Genomic DNA, 21,779 nt, shown 5'->3' on the forward strand with positions numbered 1-21,779 from the left:
CATGTATCTGTCCTGTGAATTCCTTGCTTATGTCCAGAGAGTACAAAAGGCGCATATGGGACCTACCAGATCTCACGTGCCACTTGGACAGTTGTCTATGGGAACATTCCTTAGCAAAAAACACTGTTAGAAATAGACTAGTCTTGTATAAACAAAGATATGTGTTTTGGTGATCTCAAAGTTCAGTTTTCTTGATTCCTTCAGGAACTAGGGACTTAAACTAAAAATATGAATTTATGTTTCTGTGTGTATATCAGTTTGAGTATTTGCTGCTGTGTGCAATTGCATTTTTTTTTTTTTAAATTTATTTGTTTGGCTATGATGGGTCTTAGTTGCTGCACTTGAGAGCTTTGATCTTTGTTGCAGCATGTGGGATCTAGTTCCCTGACCAGAGATCGAGCCTGGGCCTCTTGCATAGGGAGCAAAGGGTCTTAGCCACTGGACCACCAGCGAAGTCCCCAACTTTATTTTTCTTTACTTTTTTCTCTTTGCATAAAAAAGAAGCCCTAGATAAGTAGACAGGGATTTCTGTTTTTATCTTTTTAAAACATAATTTTATGTATTTATTTTTGGCTGTGCTGTGTCTTCATTGCTGCACATGGGTCTTCTCTAGTTGCCATGAGTGGGGGTTACTCTTTAGTTGCAGTGCTCAGGCTTCTCATTGCGGTGGCTTCTCTTGTTGTGGAGCACAGGCTCTAGGGCATGCGGGCTTCAGTAGTTGCAGCACGTGGGCTCAGTAGTTGCAACTCCCAGGCTCTAGAGCACAGGGTTAATAATTGTGGTGCATGGGTTTAGTAGCTCCATGGCATGTGGAATCTTCCTGGATCAGGGATTGACCCATGTTTCCTGCATCGGCAGGCAGGTTCTTCACCACTGACCCACTAGGGAAGCCCTGTTTTTATCTTTTGAATAAGTTGATAAAAGTTGCATTCAATAGAGAGGGTATATTTTAGGGTCTGATATTAGAGGGCCCCTAGACTTTCATCTCCATTCTAGATGAAGGGTGGTGAAGTATGTGGTTAAAAGTATGGTTTGTTTTCCAGTTTCACAGATTACTTGCTGTGATCCTGGGCTAGTCCCTTTATCTCTCTGTGCTTTACTTATCTGTAAAAGGGTGTAATGATACCTACCTCAGAGTTGTTGTGAGGACTAAATGAGTAAGTAAATATAAAATACTTAGAACTGTGCTTTTGTTGTTGTTTAGTTGCTAAGTCATGCCCGACTCTGTTTCGACCCCATGGACTACAGCCCACCAAGCTCCTGTGCCCGTAGGATTTCCCAAGCAAGAATACTGTAGTTTCCATTTCCTTCTCCAGGAGATCTTCCAAACCCAGGGACTGAACCCACGTCTGCTGCAGTGACAGGTGGATTCTTTACCATTGAGCTATTAGGGAAACCCAGAACAGTGCTTTGGAGAAGGCAATGGCACCCCACTCCAGTACTCTTGCCTGGAAAATCCCGTGGACAGAGGAGCCTGGCGGGCTACAGTCCACGGGGTCGCTAAGGGTCGGACACGACTGAGCGACTTCACTTTCATTTTTCACTTTGATGCATTGGAGAAAGAAATGGCAACCCACTCCAGTGTTCTTGCCTGGAGAATCCCAGGGACGGGGGAGCCTGGTGGGCTGCCGTCTATGGGATTGCACAGAGTTGGACATGACTGAAGCGACTTAGCAGCAGCAGCAGCAGAACAGTGCTTAGCAGATAATAAATGCTGCTGCTGCTGCTAAGTCTCTTCAGTTGTGTCTGACTCTGTGCGACCCCATGGACGGCAGCCCACCAGGCTCCCCCGTCCCTGGGATTCTCCAGGCAAGAACACTGGAGTGCGTTGCCATTTCCTTCTCCAATGCATCAAAGTGAAAAGTGAAAGTGAAGTCGCTCAGTCGGGTCTGACCCTTAGCGACCCCGTGGACTGTAGCCCGCCAGGCTCCTCTGTCCACGGGATTTTCCAGGCAAGAGTACTGGAGTGGGGCGCCATTGCCTTCTCTGATAATAAATGCTACGTAAGTATTATTATTATTAACTTCTTGATACCTGATCACAGTCTTATCCAGCATACAATAATTTCTCCAATACCTTTTCTATTCACAATAATATGTCCCTCTGTCCTCTCTGGTAGCATGTGCATTTTAATAGAGGCACTGTGAAGTTACAGCTAACTCAGATGAATTACTATACTGGAGAGAATTTCTAGTATTCTACAGGGTGGTGGGGAAAATCATTTAGGGGCACATTGTGACAAGAGGTTGAAGAATCGGGGACCATCGTGTGCTTAGAGAGTATCTAGAAAGGTAGAAAATTGAATATGTCTCATCTTCCTTCCATTTCTAGCCCCAAATTTTCTAAAGTCAAGCAGTCATAGGGTCTGCACAGCCTTCTGTGGAAATCTGAGCTGGCTCTGTAGCTTCCTTGCTGTGTCTCATAACCACGTTCAGCAACAAGAATGCTAACTGACCACTGATTGCCCTAATAGATTCAAGGGCACAATAGTAAGGAAAGGATGCAGTGTTGAGTACTGGATAGCGTGGAACCAAGGAAAGCTAAGCTAAGAAGAACAACCAGGTGCTGAAAAGGAGAAATGTAAGGTTGCTTCCTGATGCTGCTCCTTCTCCACTGCCGGAAAACTGAAATGACCAGGGCGCTGTAAATCGGTCTGTTGTTGATACTGTCAAAGACATCAGTAGCAACACTTTGGAAAGCCAGCTCAAAGCTACTCAAGCTGCTGGGAAGCTGCCTTCTAGGAAAAACAACCCCCAGTAGGCAACATAATCTGGGCTGGTTTGATTCCAAAGTTTGTGTCCTTCTTGGGCAGAACTCATTGTAGTCCTGTTCAGTTTGAATCTACTTGAGTGTTCACCAGCATTGCTTCCAGAATGTCAGAACAGACTGGGGCTGCGGTAGGTAGACATGCTGCCCCAGCATTCATTTCTCTACTGGCATCTCCCTATGATTACATCAGTGAACAAGCTGCATGGGCTCTTGGAAACATTGCAGGTGATGGTTTTGTTTTCCAAGACTTGGTTATCAAGTGTGGTGCCATCAATCTGCTGTTGGGTCCTCTTGCAGTTCCTAATGTATCATCTTGAATATGCAGTTACTTGCAGCACTTAGTTGAATCCTTGCTAGATGCTACTGAGTAAATTTTTTTTTTAAGTAATTAATTTTTTGCTGTGCTGGGTCTTCATTGCTGTGCATGGACTTTCTCTACAGCAAGTGGGGAATACTCTCTAGTTGCGGTGCACAAGCTTCTCATTGCAGTGACTTCTTCTGTGGCAGAGCATGAGCTGTAGGTACCTGGGCTTTGGTAGTTGCAGCACACAGGTTCAGTAGTTGTGGCTTGCGGGCTCTAGAGCATGGGCTCAGTAGTTGTAGTGCACAAGCTTAATTGCCCTGACGCATGTGGGATCTTCCCAGACCAAGGATCAAACCTGTGTACCCTGAATTGGCAGGCAGTTTCTTATCCACTGGACTATCAGGGAAGTCTGCAAATTCTACTTTGCTTCATCTCCTGTATCATGATGTCCAAAAGTACTAGCAAATGCACAATGTCAGATATTAAAGCTGGCCACCAGCACCAGATCCAGTGAGCTGTGAATCATGGTTTAGTCCCATTCTTCATTGGTGTTCTAAGGCAGACTTTAAGATGCAAAAACAAGCTGTGTGGGCTGTGAACAACCATAGAAGTGGTGGAACAGTTGAACAGATTGTGTAACATCATTCATTGTGGCATAATAGAACTGTTGATGAACCTCTTAACTGTGAAACATACCAACATTACCCTAGTTATTCTGGATGCCCTTTCAAGTATCTTGGGTTGCTGAGAAATTAGGTGAAACTGAGAAACTTAGTGTAATTGAAGAATGCAGAGGTTTGGATAAAACTGAAGCTCTATAAAACCGTGAAAATGAGTCAGTGCCCAAGGCTTTATTAAACCTGATCGAGAAATACTTCTGTATGGAGGAACAAGAATATCAAAATGTTGGGCCAGAAACTACATCTGAGGCTATAGTTCAGGATGGCATTCTGAGACCATTATCTTTCAGACTATACAACTGAAGCATAAGTTTGTTATACCAAACATGTACTATGTTTGGTATAAGTTTGTCTTTCTGTTTCTCTACTAAGAATTCTTTAAATGTGGTTTGCTATTGTAGCACTTTTTACAAGGAGACTATACTTGAACAGTTCCAAACTGTACATATTGTGTGAAGCTTCTCTCAGTGGGTTTATTTCTGTGTGGAATTTCATATTTTGCAGTATCCTGTAAATAAAGATTATTTCATCCTTTATTAAAAAAAAAAGCAGCAGCTGCTGTTGTGGGTTAGCAGGCAGTCAGGGCTTACATGGTTCAGGGGAGGCCTCAAGCTTTGCGGCAGTTCTAATAGAAGAAGTTGGACTTTATATTTTGTAGTGCCTATATGTAAGGGATGGAATGCATGGATTGTCAGGGAATCTTGGTGCAAGGTGAGCGAAAAGTTGTCATTGGTCAGTCACAGTTCTTGTATTTACCCAAAGGAGTTGAGAAATACATCCACACAAAAATCTGTGCTCGAAATGTTTATAGCACCTTTATTCATAGTTGCCAAAATTTGCAAGCAGCCAAAGTGTCCTTCAATAGGTGAATGTGTGAACTGTGGCACCTCCAAATGATGGGATAGTCAGCCTTAAAAAGAAATGAGAGGGCTTCCCTCGTGGCTCAGTGGTAAAGAATCCCCCTCCAGTGCAGGAGACACAGGTTCAGTCCCTGGTCTGGGAAGATCCCACGTGCCATGAAGCAGCTAAGCTTGTGTGCCACAATTACTGAGCCTGTGCTCTACAGCCCAGGAGCCACAACTACTGAGCCCAAGTGCCCCAGCTGCTGAAGCCTGAACATCCCCTGTGCTCCACAACAAGAGAAACCAATGCAATAAGAAGCCCGTGCATTGCAACTACAGAGCCGCCCCTGCTCACTACAGCTAGAGAAAAATCCACACAGCAATGAAGATCTAGCACAGCCATAAATAAATAAATAAATAAAATTTTTTAAAAATAAAAAAAGAAATGAGTTATCAAGTCATGAAAAGACATGAAAGAACCTTAAATGCATATTACTAAGTAAAATAACCTCAGATATGCAGATGGCACCACCCTAATGGCAAAAAGTGAAGAGGAACTAAAGAGCCTCTTGATGAAGGTGAAAGAGGAGAGTGAAGAAGCTGGCCTAAAACTCAGCTTTCAAAAAACTAAGATCATGGCATCTGTTCCATCACTTTATGACAAATAGATGGGGAAGAAATGGAAACAGTGACAGATTTATTTTCTTGGTCTCCAGAATCACTGCTGATGGTGACTGCAGCCATGAAATTAAAATGTACTTGCTCCTTGGAAGAAAAGCTATGACAAACCTAGACAGGATGTCAAAAAGCAGAGACATCACTTTGCTGACAAAGGTGTGTATAATCAAAGCTGTGGTTTTCCCAGTAGTCATATATGTATGTGAGAGTTGAACTGTAAAGAAAGCTGAGCACTGAAGAATTGATGCATTCGAACTGTGGTGCTGGAGAAGACTCTTGAGAGTCCCCTGGACAGCCAGGAGATCAAACCAGTCAATCTGAAAGGAAATCAACCCTGAATATTTATTGGAAGGACTGATGCTGAAGCTGAAGCTTCAATACTTTGACCACTGATGCAAAGAGCTGACTCACTGGAAAAGACCTGATGCCGGGAAAGATTAAAGGCAGGAGGAGAAGGGTGTGAAAGAGGTTGAGATGGTTAGATGGCATCACTAATTCAGTGAATATGAATTTGAGCAAACTCTGGGAGATGGTGAAGGACAAGGAAGCCAGGCGTGCTGCAGTCCATGGTGTCGCAGAGTCAGACATGACTGAGCAACTGAACAACAACAAAGTGAAAGAAGCCAATCTGAAAAGGCTGTATATTATATGATTGCAACTATATGACACTCTGGAAAACTATGGAGACAATGAAAAGATCAGTAGTTTCCAGGAGTTCATGGGAGGGAAGGAGGGATGAATAGGTAAAGTACAGGGGATTTTTTTTAGGGCAGTGAAATTATTCTTTATGATACTGTGCTGCTGCTGCTAAGTCACTTCAGTTGTGTCTGACTCTGTGCGACCCCATAGATGGCAGCCCACCAGGCTCCCCTGTCCCTGGGATTCTCCAGGCAAGAACACTGGAGTGGGTTGTCATGTCCTTCTCCAATGCATGAAAGTGAAAAGTGAAAGTGAAGTCGCTCAGTCGTGTCCAACTCTTAGCGACTGCATGGACTGCAGCCTACCAGGCTCCTCCATCCATGGGATTTTCCAGGCAAGAGTACTAGAGTAGGGAGCCATTGCCTTCTCCATATGGTACTGTTCAGTTCAGTTCCCTTCAGTCGCTCAGTCGTGTCCGACTCTTTGCAACCCCATGAATCGCAGCACGCCGGGCCTCCCTGTCCATCACCAACTCCCGGAGTTCACTCAAACTCACATCCGTTGAGTCGGTGATGCCATCCAACCATCTCATCCTCTGTCGTCCCCTTTTCCTCCTGCCCGCAATCCCTCCCAGCATCAGAATCTTTTCCAAATGAGTCAACTCTTCACATGAGGTGGCCAAAGTACTGGAGTTTCAGCTTTAGCATCATTCCTTCCAAAGAACATCCAGGGCTGATCTCCTTCAGAATGGACTGGTTGGATCTCCTTGCAGTCCAAGGGACTCTCAAGAGTCTTCTCCAACCCCACAGTTCAAAAGCATCAGTTCTTCGTTGCTCAGCTTTCTTCACAGTCCAACTCTCACATTCATACATGACCACTGGAAAAACCAAAGCCTTGACTAGACACTGTAGTGGTGGTTATATATCGTTATGTATTTATAAAAATTCATAGAACTGTACAAAACAAAAAGTGAATCCTAATGTGAACTTTGGACTTTATTTAATAGTACTACATCAGCATTGGCTCATCAGTTACAACAAATGTATGATAGTAATGCAAGATGTTAATAATATGGGAGACTGAGGAACAAGAGGAAAGAGGGCTGAAGGGGTGCATGAGACCTTAGTAATTTCCACTCAACTTTTCTCTTAACCTAAAACTACTCAAAAAATTGCCTTTAAACTTAGAAAAAGGTGAATAGATTAGGGAGAAAAATATTTGCAATGCATATGGCAGATTAAGGACTGCTGTTTATAATATACTAAGAAGTCTTTCATATTGACAAAAAAGAAAAACAATCCAGTAGAAAAGTGGGCAAAGGATATGAATAGACTCTTTTTGGAGAGAGCAAATTTAAATGCTCCCGCCAAAGAATGATGACTTCAAACTCACTGTTATTATAGTAACATTAAGATATGAATTTTTATTGTTCAAATGAAGAGCAGTTAAAAAGATTCCTGGTGGGAATATGAAGAAAAGCATTCTCTTATTAATTTTCTCAATAGAAATGTAAGTTATTATAATCTTTTGGGAAAATAGCCTTAATATTTATGAAAATAAGAAATATTTTAATCTTTGACCCAGCAGCCCCATTCCTGAAACAGTCTATAAAAAACATCAATATATAAACATGTATGTTCAAAGATATTTATTGAACCATTATGAGTAGGGATAAAATAATAAAAACAAGTGATTGCCCATTTATAGGAGAGTGATTGACTCAATTTTGGCACATTTACACCATGGAATATATTGCAAATTGTGTTGAGTGAGAAAAACAGTGTATAATGACATCCCATTTTTTAAAAAGAAGTAACAAAAACCCATAAATGTGTAAGTGCGTGTGCATTCATGATTATGACCATGGGAAGTATGAACAATTATGCCAGTTGTTCGCATGTTACCCACAGGTGGGGGGTCTATGTATGAGAGAGGAAAAGAGGAAGGGGAAAGACAGGTGGAAAATAAAAGGAAATAAAACACAGCCCGGTTATTTTACATTGTGTTTGTGTAACTGTGGCTGTGCATGTGCATGAAAAAAAAGTTATATCTATGGGAAATAACCTATATGTTCATGCTATGTTAGGTGATAAAAAGGAAGCTGCAGGTTGACATATATTATTTGTGTCTATTTCAAAGAAAACAAAAAATGAAGAACTGTATATCCTAAGATATGTTGATAAAGGTATGGAAGGACATACCTGTTGCTTATATCCTTTCTTTCCTCAGTACTTGAAAGGGACTTGTTGGGTACTTAAAATGAGTAGGGTTAGGGGTGGAAGTTTACTTTTTTCTTCATGCATTGTATTTTTTCTCTTGGTACAAAAAGTTGGTGTACTTTGTAATTTGAAAGACAGCAAAGAAAAAAATATGTCTCTCTTTAAGGCTTCCAATTCTTGTCATTTAATAATGGCAATGTGGGTGAAATTTGGGAATGAAATAATTCTCTTCACGTGCCAATTAAAAGGTTAATGGGACAAAAAGGCTGCAAAAGTGATTAGCAAATGACAGAAGTATTCAGATTTGATTGTTTTTGGCCAAAGGTTAAAACAAAATTTTACTGAGAATTCTATTTAATAGAAATACTGAAAGGGAGATTTGGTAAAGTTTCTCCCAATGTGAAGCAAAACAACAGGAAATAAGGAAACCTTGAAGAACAGTTTTTTTGTTTTTTTTTTTTAAACTTTACATAATTGTTTTAGTTTTGCCAAATATCAAAATGAATCCGCCACAGGTATACATGTGTTCCCCATCCTGAACCCTCCTCTCTCCTCCATTCCCATACCATCCCTCTGGGTCGTCCCAGTGCACTAGCCCCAAGCATCCAGTATCGTGCATCAAACCTGGACTGGCATCTCATTTCATACATGATATTTTACATGTTTCAATGCCATTCTCACAAATCTTCCCACCCTCTCCCTCTCCCATAGAGTCCATAAGACTGTTCTATACATCAGTGTCTCTTTTGCTGTCTTGTACACAGGGTTATTGTTACCATCTTTCTAAATTCCATATATATGCAAGGATAATAGCTTAGTGTTCAACAGATAAAATTTGTGTTTCCTGATAATTCTGGTGACAGTTATTTTGCTAGTGGCAGAATATCACAGTGGTTAAAGGCAACAGCTTTATTTAGAGGTACTTACTACCCATGGAACTTCAATTTTCTCATGTGATAGAGAATTTTGATAATAGTAACTATCATCATAGATGTATTGTGAGGATTAAATGGATTAATAATTTAAGGTGCTAAGAAGAAGAGAGCCTAACACAATTGTTTCGTGTTACTAGGTGTACAAATCTAAAGCTCTGGTTTTGAATAAAACACTTTTTTCATAAAACTGAAGTATGGTTGATTTTTAATGTTGTGTTAATTACTGCTGTATAGCAAAGTGATTCAGTTATACATACATATATATATATATATAATATTCTTTCCATTGTGGTTTATTATAGGATACTGCATATAGTTCTCTGTGCTATATAGTAGGACCTTATTGTTTATCCATTCTGTATATAAAAGCTTACATCTGCTAACTTTATGCATCTATTAAGTTGCAAAGCGTGTCTTCTTAACCATTAAACCTTACGTGTAGCTGTTTGGAGGAAAGCAAATCATTGTAAGTCCTTTCCCCAACTGCAGGCCCCATTAAGTTATATGTTTTATGTGAATGCTCTCTCTTCAAATAATAGGCCCTGACGTTACTTTTCTAACCCGCAAGCTTGGAGAGAGGATGTATCAGTAGATCCACAAAGAGTATCAGCTGTACCTCACCGTCTCTGTGTGATGAGAAGTACAAGTACAACTCTGGGTTATTTGAGGCTTTCCTAAGTAACAGCATTAGTGAAAACATGTGTTTGAATAGTTTCCAGAGTTGTCTAGAATTATTTTCCAGTTTAAAGATGCCTGCTAACAGAATTAGTTTTTCGATTCTTTTAACTAATTTTTTTTCTCCTCCTTGAAATGACCCTCGTCTCACTCATCAACAGTTTCTATTATCTGTATTTGGAATCATTATTTATTTCATCATTTTGAACCCTTTTTCATCCTAAATTGAAGTCACAGGTTTTTTTTTTGTTAGGAGTCACCTTGGGACTCAGAGAACATAGTATATAATAAAGAACTACAGAACTACCAAAAACAAGCAAACAACAACAACAAAAATCTAACTGAAAATTTTCTTTAGGAAAATACAGAGCAACCTTTAGTTTTGGACCTTAAATAGTCATCCTTAAATCAGAGACATAAATCCAGAGACTTAGTTGATTCTAACCGGTTTTAGGAAGGGTATATCTGATAAATGTTGCTGTTATCAGGGAATTCCATTCCTTGAGATTTATCTTGTGGGTCTTTTTTGAAAATAAAGTTTATTTGTTAGAGCAATTTTAAGTTTACAGAAAAATTGAGCACAGAAATTCCATATACCTCCTTCCTCCCACCAGGTGGCGCTAGTGGTAAAGCACCTGCCTGCCAATGCAGGAAACACACGAGAGACAGGTTCAATCCCTGCGTCAGGATGATCCCCTGGAGGCCGCATGGCAACCCACTCCAGTATTCCTGCCAGGAGAATTCCATGGACAGAGGAGTCTGGCGGGCTACAGTCCATGGGATCACAAAGACTCGGACATGAGTAATTGACTAACACTTTCACTTTTCATACATAATTATAGTATCACATATAGAGGCGTTTCACTGCCTTAAAAATCTTCTGCATCGCACCTATCATCTGTCCCTCCCCGGACTCCTGGCAACCACTGATTTTTTCTTTAATTGTCTCTATAGTTTTACCTTTTCCAGCATGTCATGTAGTTGGACTCATACAGTGTGTAGCCTTTTCAGATTGGCTTCTTTCACTTAGTAAGGTGCATTTAAGGTTCCTTCATGTTTCTTCATGCCTTAATAGTTCATTTGTTTTTAGCACTGAATAATATCCCATGTTCTGGACGTACCACAGTTTAGACATTCACCTATTGAAGGACATCTTGGTTACTTCCACGTTTTGACAGTTTTGAAGAAAGCATCTATAAATATCTGTGTGCAGGTTTTTGTGTGTATGTAAGTTTTCAGCCTCTTTGGGTAAATACCAAGGAGTGTGATTGCCTCACTGTATGGTAAGAGTAATATGTTTAGTCTTGCTTAAGAAAAAAAAAACTGGCATAATGTCTTCCAAAGTGGCTGTACCATTCTGCATTCCCATCATCAATGAATGAAGGTTCCTATTGCTTCATCTCCTTGTAAGCATTTGGTGTTGTCAGTGTGTTGGATTTTGGCCATTTGTGTAGGTGTGTGGTGGTGCCCCCTTGTTTTTCATTTGCAATGCTAATGATATGATATTGAACATGAAAAATTCTGGTTCCTGGATTCAGTCGCCCCTATGAAATAGGTTTCATATTTGAGCTTGAGCTTCAGGTATTGTGAGTCCCAAATCAGCAGCATCCAGTGGGCTGTCCCCAATCTAGTGAATGCTTAAAAAGACTGGAAGTTCTATGTCACATGAAATTAATCTATCTATCAAATGTGTTCTTGTACTTATATTCCAGAAAAAAAAGTTACATTGCCCATCTCTCCTCTTGAACTGGATCTTCTAGATTATTAGATTCTAATCCTCTATATTAGATTGCCCTTTGGTAATTTATTTTAGCTTTCGAACTGTTTTTGGTATTCATATTGAGCTGTTCCCATATGCTTTATTATAATAACCATGGTGAGAGTGAACCACAATGTCATCTGGTTCTGTTGTGCTCCGTTTAAGAATTTATGATGAGCTAAGCCTCACGGTTCGTAAAGAATGGAATCTTAACAGTTTCTCCCAATTCCACGTTTGGAGCCTACCAGTTTTGCTTGTTCACACCTTTTACTGTTGAGTGGAAATGGCATCTTCAAAAATGTTTTTCATAAAACCTCCAGGTGATTATTTGAATTTGGATAAAGACATGGGCAAAGTAACATTCTCCTGTCTTCTTTCACAATCCACTGAGCTCATTCTGCCTGCTGTGTGAGTGGTGAGAAATAAATAACACTAGATGTGGCCTTGCTCTGTCTGCACCTCTGTTCCCACTTTCTGCTGAAGCACTGGAAAGAAAGGTTGAGTTTTGTTTCCAACTAGTAAATGGATGGCTGCCAACTCAAGTGTTCTAATTCAGAGAAATGATTCCTCCTTCAGTCCCTAGGAATTTAACCCAGACAGATGTCAGGAGGCACAGAGAATTCTGCCCAATTTTCAGCTTTGCAAATATAGAACCGAATGAATAGAGAGTACAGAGCTGGGAGGGAGATTGGGAAAGGCGATGGAATGGTATAACATCTAGATCTTTCACCTCTACTTGGGTTATTATGGCCCTATGCCTGAATATTAGAAGCACTAAAAAACAAAATGCAAATAGTTCACTGATCAAGAAGCATGTCTGCAGCTGCTGAAACAGAATAGTGTAGTGTAATCTCAGCTCAGCAACCCCTATCTTCATCCTCATGGTCCCTAGTTACATGTTACATGTATTATCTCACTTAATCTTCACAACGAACCTGTGATATAGACATAAAATATCCAATTTACCAGGAAAAAAAAAAAAAAGTTTAAAGTTTAAGTAAATTGTTCAAGATCACACAGCTATTAACCATAAGAACCAGGTTCCTATTTGGAACTGTATCAGGAGATTCATAGAATTGAAGGGAAAGTAGAAAATGGGCTGCAAACCAAGAGGCCTTAAGTCGCAGGGAGGCCAGGTAAAGCCATATCACGGAATAGTCTAGTTTGAGTTCTGTGCTTGTTACTTGTACACTTCAGGTGCAGTACTGTTGGACTCACGATGCCAACAAGGAGACTTGACTAACTCTTTCTTTGCTTTTGTGTCATTCTTTGAAATTTCAAGTTTTGCGAGCCTCATTTCACATGTTCACATTCTATCCTCCAGGAGATGGAGAGAATTATCTGGCCTATTTGACTTCTGTTGGGAGGGTTGGGCCCTGCTTCCCATGAAAACTGAAACAGTTTCCTCCCAGATCAGAAGAGTATTTGGATGCTGAGCAGCAGCAGTGCAAAGAGTAAATGCCCATCATACCAGCTGTGTATGCAGATGTCATGTGGCATTCTGCTGAGGACTGGTTCAACTGAAAGTTATGGCTTCCCCATAAGCAAGGCTATTTTGTCCTGAGCCTGGGGTCTGCCTGGCAGTCCAATAGGACTTTCAGGCACTACATAAAGTATAGGGGTTTTCCTGGGAGGGCCTCTAGTTGTTTCTGATTCACTAAAACTACAGAAATGAGTGAGAGCAGAAGCAGTCAGCTGTTAGGATCAGTCTGAAGAGGCAGAATGTAGAAAAGGGTCCCACAGGGAAAACCCTCCCTAATTTCTGGGCTTAACTGACCCTCATTGTAGTGTCTTGAGACCCTGAATTTGTGTGATATGTTCCTGGGCAAAATTTCATTGTACTTTTACCTGATTAACCATATTAAAGTTTTTTTTTTGTAATGGGAAGGAAAAAGAATTCATGTACATGGTTTTCCTTCACTAATTTGCTTGCATGTCTTTGCCCTTCTCCTGGACTCTTTTCCCCTAAAGATTAGGAACCATATCAATTTTGCATCTTAAATATCTAGCCTTGTGCCCAGCATACAATAAGCACTTTAAAAAATAATTGACTTACTGAACAAATGAATTTTCCTTAGCAGTCTTTTTTTTTTGAAACTGAATTGATTCTCATAGAGCAGTGGGGAATTTATAGTCATGGATGTTGAAACATTTTATAATATAAAAGGCTGCTTTGGAAGGTAGGAGCAGAGTGACATGCACTCTGTTTTTATTGTTACAGGTGTTCCAGGACTTGGGGACTGAAGTACTGTCTGGAGCTGCCAAAGGCTACAACATATGCCTTTTCGCCTATGGGCAGACAGGCTCTGGGAAGACATACACCATGCTGGGCACCCCAGTGAGTGTTGGGATGTGATGTCTTCTTAAAGCCACATCAAACCTGAATGTTGCATTGTCCTTGCCACTGAGAGAGGATGTGAGTTTCATAGTCAGTCGGCTTCAGTCAGATTTAAAGGGTTCTGTTTTCTGTTAAGAATACATTTCTTAGCACCTTAATTGACAGGTAAACTTTGAATAACTAGCTCCTTTTTATTACACCCTGAAGAACCTTAGAATTTTCCAACTCTCTTTGATGAAACAGACCTTGTCAGTCCTTCTGAATTTCTCATATTTCTCTTACCATTTCAAGTTCATCACTTGTAGCTTTTCAACGCCTCTAGTGTAGACAAGTCCCAGACTGCTTTAAGTGCTGGCTAAGGCCATGTGGATGTGGGGCTGTGTGTGTGTTAAATCTGATTGTTAGAAAGAAGTGGGAGAACCAACCACTGGGATGGGAGCTTTCAAAAGTGTGTAGGACTTATGAGAGCCTTCTTTTATCATGGAAAATTAGGGGGGTAGAGTTCCTTCAGAATACTTATTTGTTTTAGGCTTAGAAGACCCCTGGTGAGATGAATTGGTGGGGCAGGTGATAAATAACACCATATAAGGACATTTTTCTAGGATATTATTCCTCCTTAAAGATTGTCCCTGCTGCCATGGGCCCAGATCATTGCTTAATTAATCTTCAGTGGGATGTCTTGAGACCTTAAAGGTTCATGTTTGGTGTGATTTCATATATTTTAAAAGAAGAAAAGACTCAGTAATCCAGGGATATAAAGCCATTAACCTGAATACAAGTTAGCACTGAATCCAGTATGAAGAAATAAGTCACTTCTCTCTAAATGTGTGTTTTGAACATGCATGTACTCTGGTTCTCCTGTGTGTGGGGGGATAGGAGATAGGGTTCTGGGAGGCACCACTGTGGTAAAGTGCGCTTATCCAAGAAGGATGTCACCTCCTTGGCATGAAAGCAGGTACCTGGGTTTGTTAGCTTTTCCTCTCTTCCTTCTTATGGTGGTGGTATGCCCCTCATCTGATACTTTCCACCTGTTTGTTTCTGAGATCACTGGCAAATAGGGTCTTCCACATACCATTGGGGGTACTGCCTGAAGTGAAGAGGCAAGAGCGAGAACACTATCCTTGCTGAGCTTGGGTCCTGGGTGTTGGGGGAGAGCATTAGCGTGAGTGGACAGTAATGCTTTCTTCTCTTCTGCAGGCCTCTGTTGGGCTGACACCGCGGATATGTGAGGTATAGACTCTCTTTTGACTGGATCCTCTCAAAGTAGGTCTGTCTTCCTTGTACATCCCCTTCAGTGAAACTACAACCCTCTGGTTTATGCAGGGTCTCTTCATCAGGGAAGAAAATTGTGCCCCACTGCCTGCCTCCTGCAGTATAAAAGTAAGGTAAGAACCTGTTGGGCTCTGCAGCCTAAAGTGTTTCTATGTCTACTCCAGAGCTGTCCTCTCTGCTTCCAGAGTTACCCAGAGGAATGGGGAAAAGTCACAGCAGAAATATCTTGCAGCGCTTGTCACATGAATGTGCGGATGTGTTGTAGGAAACTTGGTTTCTACCCTCAGGCTTAACAAGTTAGTGTCTCCTGTGGACCAGCTTCCGTTGGCTGGCTGGTTTCCCTTCCTTCATTTTCTGTTCAGTTTCATACTAGCTTCTGGAACTTCTCTTCCAGCCCCTTCCTGGATTGTTCTCCAGGTTAGTAGTTCCCAAACTCTTGTGTGGTGGATGTGGGTGCATGCATAGTTAGATCTGACTCTGTGACCCCATGGACCATAGCCTATCAGGCTCCTCTGCCCATGGAATTGTCCAGGCAAGAAATCTGGAAACTCTAGTAACCCAGACTAGTGCTGGCTACCTCCAGTGTGATGTTACCAATTGCCGTTAATTTTCTGTATTCTTTTTTTTTCTTTTTGGTATTTAATGTCCTTGTTTAAAAACATGAGACATAATTCACATACCATAAAATTCACACCTTTAAAGTATATAGTTCAGTGATTTTTTTTTTTTTTTTAGTATTTACGAGACTGTTCAACCATCATCACTATCTAATTCCATAACATTTTCATTGCTGTAGAAAGAATAAATGTCCTTTTTAAAAATTAAATGGTTGGGAACATTATTTTTACATTTTTAAATTTGTAAAGTAAAAATTTGCAGTATATATTAAGTGTTTTATTGTCCATGAAATCTGGGGACCACTATTCTAAGAGCTATCTGGGGGTTCCTATGTCTGAATTTGAAATGATTAAGAAGGGAAAATTTATAAGGAGTGTGTGCAGAGAGCAGCTTTGAGCTGGAGCCTTTTTTCTGATTGCGGGCTCCACAGGCAAGTATCCATGGTCCAGTGAGGAAGACCTTTCTGTGAGAAGTGTGCTTTCTTATTTAACAAAATATTTACTGATTTTAATTAAGAATTGTAGCTGTTCTATTATTTTAAAAAGTATGAAATGCCAGTAGATACCAATAAAACAGAGCATGTCTTAAACAGAATCCCAGTGTATAAGATAGGTAAAATGAGAGTTGTGCAACTTAAATTAGAAGTGGGAAGCAGAACCCTTCTCAGTTAGCTTCCCTTATTGCTCAGCAGTGGTCCTTGAGATGCCTTCCATGAATAATAGAGCTCAAAGATCAAATTTGAAAACCGCTTCAAGAAACATGCTTGTAAGACTGTACGCAACAGGGAACTGATAAAGGCACAGGCTGATGGCAGCCTAAACCCATCCTCAAACAGCCTCTTGAAAGCTGAACTTGAATCAGCACTCACAGTGTAAACCTGAAACTGGAGTAGTGCCAGCCAGTGCTAAAAACCCTGTGTACACATGTAGAAAGAGGCTCAAGGGGGAAGTCTGGAGTGACCAGTGTCTCAAGAGTATCAGAGATACTCTGAACAAGAACTAGAACAAGAACTAGGACCTTCTGATTCTGGGCTTAGTGTTTTTCCCACATCTTTTCAAAATCTAATTTTATGCCTTTTTCTCTGTGTTTCTAGCTTCCTGGAAATCTATAATGAACGAGTGCGGGATCTGCTAAAGCAGTCTGATCAAAAAAAGACCTATAATCTGCGGGTCAGGGAGCACCCAGAGATGGGGCCCTATGTGCAAGGTGAGCCACTATGGTCCTGGAAGTCAGAGACCAAACCAAAACCTGGGAAGCTCTCCTGATGGTCACTGATTCATTCAACAAACTTGTAATGAATGCTTATTGTGTGCCAGCTACTGGTATGAGAAGCCCAGTAGGTACCAATAAATAGAAAAGACAGGCAAGCTGACACTGTTGTGGGGCATAATGTTAGTCAACAAGCACTAATCACAGTTGTGATAAAGGCTAATAAAAAAATAGATACAGTGATGAAAAAGAGCATCTTTTTGGAGTGGTCAGGAAAAGCTTCCTTGAGGAGGGTGGTAACATTTTAAGCTGGACCCGGAGGGGCACAGGAGCCAGTCATGTGAAGAATAGCATGGCAAGGGGAAGAGTGTTTCAGGTGAAGGGAACGGCATGGGCCAGAGCCCTGCATGAAGGGGTTGCTTGGTGACTTCAAGGAGCTGGTGTGTCTAGAGCATGGTGAGCGAGAGGTAAGTGGCATGGAATAGCATTGGGTCTGTGGTGCCAGGTCCAATGGGCCTGGGACGGATTCCCACGTCAGCCAGGGTCTGTTTTGGGGGTACCTTCCTGTTCCAGAGATGGTGAGAGTCAGGGTCGTGGGGAGACACCAGACATGGAGCAGGGTCTATGCTGCTTTCTCATCAGACATTGGTATTTGATGTTTGCTTCCATTTGTCTTCTTCCATTAGACTAGGCCTTGCTGTTGGGTGCTTTTGTCGGGGAAGCTTTCACTCTCTCGGGCCGCTCATAATAAATAACATGAATTTTATGTTCCTCTTTTCTCCACAATATGCTATTAATATCCCCACAGGCAGAGGGACAGGAAAGACCAAGAGCTGGTCTCTTCTCTGATTAGAGCATGGCCAATGGATGACTCAGTAGGTGTGCCAGTCAAAAATTCTGCTGCTTGAGTCTTTCCCCAAATGTTTCATCCTAATTGGTAGCTGGAAACAATGGTTAAAAAAATACCACTTACTTTGCCGGGAACCAGTTGGAGTTTCCACTGTAAAAATCTGTGTATACACATTTCTGTGTAAAGCAGTACTTGGAAGGCAGGCCATGAGTGGTGGTAGTAGTGCCACAGTTTCTCATCTTTTTGTTTATTTTTATCTTAACGTGTTTTTATATGTAAATGTGGGGGTAGATAGTAACTAGAGGAGACCTCAGATGTAGTTCTAATGTCTTCACTGCACAGAAGATGATATGAAGTCTGGAAGAAGTTAAGGGACGTTCCCAAAGTTCCACAGCTACTTGGGGCAGGGTTGGAACTAGGAACCTTGTCTAGGACTGGAAGAGAGGAATGGGACAGAATCCTGTACATGGATCATAGGAAACCTACGAACATAGGTTCCTGATTGGCGTAGTACCTGAAACCCTGAGAATTCATGCAAGGTGGTACAACTTGGATTATACACCCAAGGTCGGTGACAGGATCTAAGACTTAAATCTAATGGCTGTTTGGATGAAGTGAACGCCGTTCTTTGTTCATGGAGTGAACCCTTGTGGGGAGGGAGGAGGCTTGGTGCTTGGTAGGAAATATTTCTAAACAAGCAAAAAGTCTCTTAGGTCCTTTGGATTACATGTTTCTTAAAGGCGGTATGAACTTTTTCGATCATTACAAATATAGGGGACATTTCTCTTATTTCTTAGTGAAGGAGCCATGAGCTCAAATAGTATAGAACCAGCCGTGGAAAACAAGACCCTGAATAGTCACACTGAACAATGTTATTTCCATTACTACCCTCTGATGGCATTATAGCAAAGTTTTTTACTGGGGTCCAGCCCCGGTTGGATCCAGGGATTTCCTCAGGATGACAGCATTGGCGATTAAGGGATAGCAAAGGCTGAGAGATTTTTTAGATGCTCAATAATAATTGGTTTACACGGGAAATCAATAAAATTTGTGACACCAAACTTTCTCTGACCACGGAGGCCGCAGGCGCCCTCTCGAATAGTGGAAGGTGCCCCACCTTAGGCACCTTCTCAAGTGGGTCTTAGAAGCCCAGGCAAATAAGTGGTCGCAGAGGACCCCTGCGCTCCAAATTATTTTGGCATGAAGAAAGAACAGAAGAGACAAGGAGGAAAAGGAAACAAGAAAGAACGACACGGGGAGACCAAGCTTTGGTGAGCAAGGCCCGTAGCTTTATTTTCAACAGGGACTTTTATACCCTAAGTTGCACATAGAGGATAATAGCGGGTGTGAAATCATGCAAAGTCAGCAGTCTTTGATCCTTATTGAGACCAGGCTTTCTTTTCTGTAAATTTATCGTATACAAATGGTTTAGGTGATTTACATCATCTTTTGGCCAGAAGGCCTGTTAACATTTTATGACTCTGACAAAGGTTTGTCAACCGTAAGACTTATTTTCTCTAAGAGTAATTATTTTAAAGTTTGGCGCCATCCTCCGAAGGTGTTAAAGTTGCATTCCTATAGGGCAAAGGTGCAATGGGTTTACAACAAAGGAAAGAATTTATTACCTTAAGGGTCTAAAGTTGTTAACACCAAGGCCACTACTTATTTTTTCTACATACCAACTGTATTAATTAATACACTTCCAAGGATACAATACAGGGGATGTGGAAACTTGGCAGCAAGCATTGGCTCAACAATGAAATCTTCTACTAGTTCTATTCTGACAATTTCTAACTCTCTGAGAGGCTCTATACTATTTGAATATCTTAAGCTTCCCGTGCCTCTCGAGGCTGGGAGACTGTAAACAATCGTATGCATAGCTGTAGGAGTCTGGGTAAGCCTGTCAGGCAAATTAGAGAGCCATCTGAGGGGTTTGTGAACTAAAACACTCTTGTCACACCCAGAAACTTTATTAACTGGAGCTGTAAGTTAACTCTTTTTCAGAGAGAGAGATGGTGGTTGGGGGACAGCCCCCCGTAAAGTCAGAGGTGTAGATGAGAGCACAAAGCAGTAAAGCAGGCAGACTCTGGTTTTGGGGTAGACGCTCAGGCAGGCCCAGAGGGGCACCCCTCGAGTTCTGGCTCGCTTTGCCCACCAGAACTCTCCCACATAACCTTGTTATGGGTGGGGACTCCCGTGCTGGCTCCCGGCAGTTTTTATTTTTTTTAAATGTTTGCTTGCTTTCTTCATTTATTTTCATTGTCTGCCTGTCTGTCTGTATTTCGCTATCTTTGGGCTCATACATTCTGTGAACATGATTCCAATGCCGAAAGTGGTTTCTGCTTTGAAACCAATCTATAGGAATTTATTAAGTACCTGCTAGATTTCTATTCTATTCAGGGTGCCATGGGAAACATGAAAATACAAGAAGTTATAATTTTAATGTAAAGAATTTGTAGTTCTAGTTCAGAACCATAAGCTGGAACTTGATAGCTGCCTAAATCCAGGGAAAGATAAGGAGTAGCCTCTTATTTTTCATTAAAAAGTTCATTAATTAGATGACAGGTTAAGTTGAAATCTGAAATGTACAGAACCCTGTCCAAAGCATACATAAGAGCCCAGTGGTTACCGGGTCTAAAGGGATAATAAGTGAGGCAAAGACAGTATTATATTTTTGCTTTGGCCTTTATCTTAATATACAGGGATGGGTACAAAGCAGGAGGTTGTTGGAAATGAGTAGTTGGGACTCTGAAAAAAATTGTTTGTGTTTTCTTTGTATTCAGTCTGCACATAACAGGAGTATTATTGTTTTTTTAATTCTTACACCTTTTTATTCCTTGTCTTTCTACACCAACTAGAACCCTATTAAAATGGTAACAATATTTAGTTTTGTCCCTAGGGAAAAACTTCAACATTTTACTATGATGTTGCAATAGCATGCATGTGCCCTCAGTCGTTTCTAACTCTTTGCAACCCCATGGACTGTAGCCACCAGGCTCCTCTGTCCATGGGATTTCCCAGACAAGAATATTGTAGCGGTTTGCCATTTCCTTCTCCAGAGGATCTTCCTGACCCAGGGATTGAACCTGCGTTCTCTTGCATCTCCTGCATTGGCAGGCAGATTCTTTACCACTGTGCCACTTGGGAAGGCCATTTTCAATACCATGTGTTGTTAATAGATAATCGTATCATACACTTCTCAGACTGTCTAGGGGGAAGGACCAGTTTTTGTTTTGTTTTTTTAAAATTCCTATCCATGGCAAACCAATACTTTGATAAAATGAAGATGAATTACTAGAAAAAAAGTAAAAGACATATTAATTGTAAGCCCAGTTCTTCTTTATTCGATTTAAAAGATATATAGTCTGTCATATTGTTGTAAAGGTTTCTAACGCTTTCAATTTCTGTACCTATCTCATCACACATCAATAACAGTTTGAGAACTGACTCCAGTCTGTGCAGCCACTTTCAGAAGCATTACCTTAGCAGGTTAAGGAAATTCTCTCTTTATCTTAGTTTTCTAAAAGTTTTTATTTTTTTAATCTTGAAGAAAACTTTTGAAAAAGTTGCTAGTATAAAGAACTTTTTTACTTGAACCATATGAGAGTAAATTGCCAACCTAATGACCCATATACCCTGATTATTTTAGGGTATTTTTATTTCAAACAAGAAGTACTCCTGTGTAGTTACAACATGAAATCCACATCAGGAAATTAACTTTTATTCATTACTACCATCTGATCCTTAACACCCATTTAAGTTTCACAAATTGTCCCAGTGATTGTTGCTTTGAGTCCAGAGTTGCCTTTGGTTAGTGTCTCTCTCTAGTGTTCTCCAGCTGAAAAGGCTCCTTGGTCTCACTTGACTTCATGAACTTGACAGCATTAAGTGGTGCATAATTTTGATATGTCTATATTCATTATTTTTAATTTTCTTAGCTAAGGTCATACCTGCCAGGCCTCTTTACTCTGAAATTGCTATTTTCCTTTTGT

General features: G+C 40.9%; 1 protein-coding gene across 5 annotated transcripts in view; it reads left to right on the plus strand.

Moving 5' to 3' along the window:
- STARD9 (StAR related lipid transfer domain containing 9) overlaps positions 1-21,779 on the plus strand; it is a 121,484-nt gene that overhangs the window by 38,054 nt on the left and 61,651 nt on the right. For all 5 annotated transcript variants that reach the window (XM_027553655.1, XM_027553651.1, XM_027553652.1 and 2 more), the window contains 4 exons: positions 13,722-13,838; positions 15,036-15,068; positions 15,162-15,223; positions 16,822-16,934. In XM_027553655.1, coding sequence (XP_027409456.1) covers positions 13,722-13,838; positions 15,036-15,068; positions 15,162-15,223; positions 16,822-16,934 — 325 coding nt within the window. The remainder of the gene's footprint in view (positions 1-13,721; positions 13,839-15,035; positions 15,069-15,161; positions 15,224-16,821; positions 16,935-21,779) is intronic.

This window comes from Bos indicus x Bos taurus, chromosome 10 (assembly GCF_003369695.1).
Source record: "Bos indicus x Bos taurus breed Angus x Brahman F1 hybrid chromosome 10, Bos_hybrid_MaternalHap_v2.0, whole genome shotgun sequence".
NCBI classification, from domain to species: Eukaryota; Metazoa; Chordata; class Mammalia; order Artiodactyla; family Bovidae; genus Bos; species Bos indicus x Bos taurus.